Source organism: Acanthopagrus latus, chromosome 15 (genome assembly GCF_904848185.1).
Source record: "Acanthopagrus latus isolate v.2019 chromosome 15, fAcaLat1.1, whole genome shotgun sequence".
Lineage (NCBI taxonomy): Eukaryota > Metazoa > Chordata > Actinopteri > Spariformes > Sparidae > Acanthopagrus > Acanthopagrus latus.
This window is the reverse complement of record NC_051053.1, coordinates 26,292,784-26,300,210: the sequence shown is the minus strand read 5'-3', so window position 1 is coordinate 26,300,210 and position 7,427 is coordinate 26,292,784. Positions and strand designations below refer to the sequence as shown.

At 45.2% G+C, this 7,427-nt stretch overlaps 1 protein-coding gene across 6 annotated transcripts in view; it reads right to left on the bottom strand.

Moving 5' to 3' along the window:
* The window catches only part of atrnl1a (attractin-like 1a), a 221,588-nt gene that overhangs the window by 8,244 nt on the left and 205,917 nt on the right, over positions 1-7,427 (bottom strand). For 4 of the 6 annotated variants that reach the window (XM_037124440.1, XM_037124439.1, XM_037124453.1 and 1 more), the window contains one exon: positions 6,321-6,435. In XM_037124440.1, the coding sequence (XP_036980335.1) occupies positions 6,321-6,435 (115 nt within the window). Of the gene's footprint in view, positions 1-3,661; positions 4,212-6,320; positions 6,436-7,427 lie in introns of those variants that run through there. The other 2 variants (XM_037124441.1, XM_037124443.1) reach the window with 2 other exon arrangements.

Sequence of the window (7,427 nt, the reverse complement as noted above, 5' to 3'; positions counted from 1 at the left end):
TATGTTTTAATTCTCACCAGTCTTTTCTTATCAAACCTCTTCCTCCTTTCTCTCACGCTGCTCTTTCTATTTTTACTCACAAAGACTTGCAAACGTCTCGCAGCACCTGTATTTTCTTACCTCTTTCTCTCTCACTCTCTCAGATATTCCCGACTCTATCGCCGCTGCTGAATGGGCAGATTAGCGCAGGAAAAAGGCGGCTGTGAATTACCGCTGCGCCTCTGTCTCTATTGACCTGCTATCTAAGCTCGAGAGGAGAAAGAGAGAGAGGCTGAGAAGGAAATGGAAGCCCACAGTCTTTCTCACCACCCTCAGAAACTCCACTGCACCAAAGAATATGTGCAGCCTGGTAAATCCATTAACCCGCTGATTGAGTCTCATTTTATATCAGACAATAAAGAATGAAACAACTGCAGCTGTGGGAGGCACAGCATTAAGAAGTAAAACTGACAGCAGGAGGATGAAGTGAGCGAGCGGCCATGGAAGAGCGGAGCCAAAAATACAATCTCTTTCACCGCTGTTGTTGTTTTTTTTTCATCCATCCCTTCCTCTCGTTCTCTGGTTCTCCGACTGTCACTCTGTCTCTCCTGCTTTGTCCATCATGTCAGGCCGCTGTGACTTTGAATCAGTCAGACAGTCACTCAGTGGTCAAGCTGTTCCTCTCCTGCGCGAGTCGCCTCTGCAGACGGGCAACATGTGCAACTCGTCCGCTGCAATTTGGCTGACGACGGCTGTCAGACACTCAGAACAGCAGCGAGTCGGCTCTGTTCTCCGCAATTTTCAGGACTCCTGGTCGGGAGATCGGGCCAAGAATTGTGAGAAAAATTATTATTCGATCACAGACTCTGTTCGTATCTGTCACATCAGATCAGAGTGAAGAAAAAGCCATACAGGCGCTAAGAGATCTCTACTTCCTCTGCAGCTTGTACTGTCATCACACAGACTGGACAGACAGTCAAAAGTGCATCTATCAGCATTAATGTACCGTCGTGCGGGATAATGTAATTCAAGAAGTAGACATCCAAACAGATGTTGTGTTGATGATGTTTGATTGTGTCATGTCTCTTCACAGCATCATTCCTAGTATGGCTGAAACAAACCGTTATAATTAATCTGCCAATTACTGTCACTAGTAATTGATTATCAGTTTTAGTCTTGATGGGAAATAAAAAGTAAAAATGGTCGTCACAATTTCCGAGCCTGAAGGATGTATTTCAGTCGTCCGTTTTGACCAACCATCAGTTTCTTCTGTGATCTCCTCACCCTGTCCCTCAGGGTGAACCAGCCACCCTCTGAAGGAACTGTTGGCTGTTTAAGTTCTCCTCCTTTTTCTGAAACATGGATCCTGAGAAGTAAAACAGTGACTTCCTATCTTATGATGTAATACAGCCTGTCAACACATGGTGACACACATCTCACCAAAGCTACTGACTGAAAACGCTTGATTGAGGTAATTGATGCCAGCCGAATGCTGTAAGGGTGATAAGGTGTCTTGAAGTCCTGGTAATCTCCACAGAGGTATCAGTGACTTCTGTTGGGAGTTTGTAGCACCTGGAGCTAATCTCAGCTCGGTCGCTTTGAAGGGACATCAGGCCGCAACTGGGCAACAAAACAAACACCTGTCACACTTTCAGCCTGAGGCGTGAAGACAAAACTCAAGAACAACACAGAAATAGAAAAACAAGAAGGGAGTTTGATTCGCCAGCAGAGAAACTGCAGATGTTCAGGCTGGTGCTGCAGTCATCTGTTTTTTTATTTTTTTTCTGAAACCAACGTTGGTGTTTTCTCTTTTTCTGCCTCTTACATATGAAGGGTCAGTTGATGGTGACACCTCAGGGGAGCCGAGCGAAGGAGGACAAGAAGAAAACAAAGAGAAGAGAAAGCGAGGACCGTGTGAGGAAGGCAGGCTAAAATAGGTTCACTCATCGAGGATTCCTCTTGAAGTGTCTCCCCCGTCGAGGGTGGGTGGAGCTAGCCTGCAGTGACTCCACGTTCATACATGATAACATCAATGGAGGGCTGCCGTCTGACCCTTCGCAGAGAGTCTCTCTGGGGAGGGGAGGGGAGCGGAGGGGTGGGAGGATGAAGGGAGGAGAAGGAACGAGAGTCCGGGATGGATGATGGGTGGGCGATTCTTTTTTTAAACACTTCTTATCTGCTGCTCTGTGTTTTTGAAGTTGTACCATGTGTGTTTATGTTTACGTCACTGCTCATAATTTATATGCGGGATCATGTCGAGTGGGCCGACTGTTGGATCGCTCCTCAAACAGACGCCAAGACACAATCATCGACTCAAGGCTTCGAACACAACAAGGACGGCTATTTCATTGATTTGGTGGGAACAACAACAGAGGAGCCTGGATGTCCCCCAGAGAGCAGCCTGACTAGAAGTGACGAGCCTCTTATTGGACTAATTTCCCCCTAAATGAGTCTGCTGCGGCTGCGATGAGCTAATGTCCAAAACATCAGATGGCGCGAGGCGGTGAACAGAAAACCCAGCAGCGAAATAACAGTACTTTCCCCCTCCGACACACGGACACTGCAATCTCAGTGCCCTCACACTGGTTTGATCTGCAGTTTTTGTCAACCTCAAATTGCAGTCGTGCTGCCGGCGGCCTCTCAGGTTGTCATGGTGCAAACTGGCCTCGTTAAAAGTTCTGCTACGTGACCCAATCCGACCTGATCTTCAGCCTCAGTTCAAGTCATGTCAAGTAGGGAAGGGAGAGAGAGAGGACGAGTGTGTTCTGCCTGGGGAGCACACGGACGGTAACGGGTGAAATTCAGCAAAAATGTAAACTCCTGCAGTCTGGTCAAGTTTTAAACTTTAGCAGCAGCAGTCAGATTCATGTAAGAGTCGGTTTTGGGGTTGTGACTCATTTCTGTCTCACGTCATATATTTCTCTGCCTGTCTTATTGGTTTTTATTCACATTAAATGTCTGAGTGTGATTGAAGTGAACAAATAAAGAGGCCAAAAGACTAGTCAACAAAAAAAATCAGACACAAAGACAGCGTCAAGTGTAATCAGTGTGATGGATGTGACGTAATGCAAAGATGTGACCTCCATTATGGGCATTACAGTGAAACTTTAACTGAGCTGAGTGTCTCCAAGTCCGTCTGCATCAGAGCAGAAACCAAAATCTGTGCAGTTGACTATCGGAGTAAGTTTACGTTACGTCTTCTTGACAACGCTTATCTGATCTTACTAAAATCTTAGAATGCAGAACGTCACTACAGTGATCGTGAGTTTAGTTAAACTCTGCCAAAGATGTTGTGCTCTCACTTGTGTCCATCGGTTTGTCAGCAGGATTACACACAGAATTGGTTTTTCACAAAATTTGGATGAAGGATGGGTCTCGGCCAGGATGGACGCCATGAACTCTCCGTGCATGTAATAAAGTCATTTTTCAGCCAGTCTACGTTGTAACAAATAGGAATAACGACATACAACAACCAACGACCACCAATGTGCTGCCTTTGCGTTTTTATCCTTTAACATTTGACTCTTAACCTATCGATTCTTTGAGAGAGAGAGATTGCTGCTTGTGTGCTGATTGAAGCTGCTGGGTAAAATGTAACAGGAAGTTAAGGATGAAAACTATGAAAGTAAGTTTAAACAGAATAATAGCATCTGTGCACCATTCACATCTTCACCTCGTGACCTTTGTTAAAAGCACAGGCTGCCCGGAGTCGACATTTAAAATCAGACTTGTGCGTTTTGTGGGATTTTGACAAAAGATAAAATAGAGTTTGTTCACTTTATTTCACTTTCAGCTGTTGTCTGTTCTTCCAGTTGCCCCTCATGCACTCACTGCCATTAACCTCTCTGAGGGTTTCTTGTATCATCATAATGTTCTGAGTGTATAGCAAAGCTTTTACTTTCTCTCTCTCTCACACACACACAGACACTTTTCCCTTTCCTCCCCTCTGTATTAGACTGCAGTGACTGGTGCCACGTTTTAAAGGCTTCGGCATGAAGCTCTCTCTGCCTTTACAAACACCCTTTCATGGAGAGTGCTTTATTTTCCGTCTGCTCTGCTCGTTTTCCTCTTTCAGGTGCCGGAGTGTGTTGAGGGCTTTTGCTTCCTGCCTGGAGGAACTGCGGCTTCTCACACCTGCTCTAGTTCCATACGGTCCACTTTATAAAGACCGTCACTGCCAACAGACAAACTGACAGCAATCTCCCCCTACGGCTGCAGGGGAGAGGGAAAATCTAAAAAGAGGAGGAAAAAAAAAAAAAAACGTATACGTGTGAGCCAGGGGACAGAATGAGAGGTGGGCTGAGATGGAAGATGAGCTGGAGGGAGAGAAGATTGGCCTCTTGCTGACGCTGCATAATCCTCCAGCCCTCGGTCGGGTCTGTGGAAGTGCTGCTGTCTTTTTCGGAGATTTCTCAGCCGTGCGGTGGTCGGCTGGAGCGAGCGGGGGGTATCGCGTGTCGTCCGTCTATAGCGGCAACATGAGCCGAGACGGGAAAAGTCAGGATGTCTCATTCAGGGGAACAATTGATCCAACAGTAAGTGTTGGAGGGAAACCAGGCAGGTCCGACCACATCAGCCCGCCTTTAAAAGGTGCCATATGTCAAGACTTGTTCTGCATAATTCATTATGTTACTGCGAAAAACCTGCTGACGCTAACAGTAAGAACGTTCTTCCATCATAACATAAAAACATTTGGATTTAAACAATACGCTATAAATTGCTGATCTGCAGAACATTTTATGGCTTCCTCCTGTCGTTTTTCTGCTTAAAGCATTTAAGACTGAAAGCAGCTGACCAGACGCTGGAAATCTTTAAATAAAAGAAAAAAGATGCATTTTTGAGTCACTTGTTTAGTCTAGAAAATTACACACAAAAGATACTCAGATAACAAAGACATTAATCAGAGGAAAACATGAAACAGTCTGTTATTTTCACAATAATGAACTGTCAAAATGTTCAATTCATTTACAGCTGTACAGAATTAAAACTTGTCGTTGGCCTTTTCCATTTTTACTTCAAAGCAGCTTTTGACCGTCCGTCAATGATCCGTCTGTCTACGCTGCACAACATCTGTGACACTCCCGACAACCTCTGACCGGTTTTATATACGCAAAACGCTCCCAATGAGCACCGCTTTGATGATTTGTAGGTTAAAACAGATTTCAGTGACTATATTCATTGACTTACTGTATGTCACAGGGATCCTATGCATTCCCTGTATGATAGATAACTTCTGACTGACTGACCAACAAATCACTGGTTACTGGACCAAAACATGCTCGCTGCACTCGCGACCTCTTTACTCAATAATCTCCCACTAATGACAGATTCTTCCACAGCAGAATAAATATTTTTATTTAATTTCTCTGATGTAATGATTCTGATCTGACACCATGAGCAGATACAGCAGGCCAGATCTCTGCATTTACATTGTAGGGATTAAAGTGATTGATAGAACGATGTCTTTTGTCTGCCTTGACTGAAGATACGACCTGCGGGGCTTGAACATGTAACCTTCGGGCTATAGAGCAACATCTCGGCTCTGGTTTGTGGCTGCAGACAGTTTTTAATGATGACAGCGTGGGGAAACATCAAGACACTTTTGATGATGCCTCAGATGTCATCACATTTTACTGTGTTTACTCTGCTTTTCTTTTAACTGCCAGAGCCGTTTTTACACGAGAGCTGTTGCGAAGCTGCCGCCAGGCACACGAGAAGCACCGCTCGCTGCATCTGGGGTCTTTTTCGACGTCGTTGAGCTGCTGAAAACAGTTCCAACTTGTTAAAGGATCCCACACGGTGTGGACAGTGTTTTTGTGATCCTACAATGGCGACGATACGGGATTTCATGGATCAGAGACAGCTGACAGTTTACAACAAGGGCGACAGGCAAATGAAGACAGAGAAATCACCGGTAGGAGAGCTGGTGTTTGTTCCACTCAATCATAAAAAAAGTGTCTGACGGCTGAACATAAATACTGTCTGCGGATGATAGAAGCAGCCGCTGCAGCTGGTCATTATGCACGACCTGCCGTTTCAAATTATCAGCACAAAATATGATTGAGGCAGCGTTTTTTTTTTCCCTGTAAAAAGCAGAATATTGTTGCAGCACCTTACTGGACAATATACACCGAGCATACAAAGAGACTGGCATCAAATTAGGTGAACTGAAACCACTGCAGAGGGGAAACTCAGAGCAACAGAAACTTCAGATACTGAGTGCGAAGACGCCAAAGTGAGATTACACAAATTAAACCTAAAGAGGAGATGATAAAAAAGAAGAAACTATCATTCTTTATGTTGTTTACTTGTCTGTCGGTCTGTCTGTGTGAGAATCGTACCAGACTGCCCCGGCGGAGGGATCCCAGATGGGACTCTGGGCAGATACAGCAGCACCGTCAGAACACCTGCTCTGCTTCCCCAACACGGCTCCATGGCGATCGGCTTCGGCACCGCCTGCAAACACACACACACACACACACACACACACACACAGGGGGGATGGAGAAAACAGGTAGAGTGAGCACACAACGGAGAGAAAATGAGTTAAAATATATACGAGAGGATGTGTAATGTGCAGCGCAGGATAAAGCCAAATTACACTGAAAGAGGAGAAAATCAGTGTGAGCTATTTTAGCGGTTTAGCGTCAACATGGTGATGATATATGTTTATTTCCCCTCTCAGGCAACATCACTGGCAACATTAGTGTATTTAATACGTGTGTGTAAACATCCACAATGCTCCCATCAAGCTCTCGCAATACCATCCAAACCAGATCCCTGCTGTCGCCTCCCTCGTGATCAAAGCTGCCAGCCAGCCGGGGGGGAAGCAGGCTGACTGGCAGCGTGTGGAGCTCCGCCTGCTGAGCAGCTAATGCAGACAGGTAGGAGAGCAAAGTGTCCATCTCATGGTCAGATAGTAGCCGTCACTTCTGCGCTAAATATGGAGGGTTTTTTTAATATATACACGCACGATCACAGCTTCTCTTGTTTATATCACTGATCATATTCTACCTAAAGACGACGTTCAATCGAGTGAGACAAACTTGCTTTCTTGCAGAAGGACAATGTTCAAGATGTTATGAAATAAACGCACAATGAAGTGATAATCCTAAATCCTACAGTGTTAACATCAGAGCCTCGGGGATTTGATCGTGCATCCTGTGACTCTCACCGTCTGTGAAATTGATATTTCATGGCTGGACGGTGTTTCCTTACGTCTGAATATACGTTGAGGAGGAAAGTCATAGTATAGTATTGATCAGGTTTGACTCCTCTGCCACTCTGTACCGCAGAGGTCACAGACGTATAGACCCCGTTCATTATTGTGGTCTTTGGGGAGTGAGATGTATACGCTCACACACACACACACACACACACACACACACAGTATACAGTATGTATCTACGTAAAAAGAGCCACACGCTTTATTTATCTCCCTGATCGCC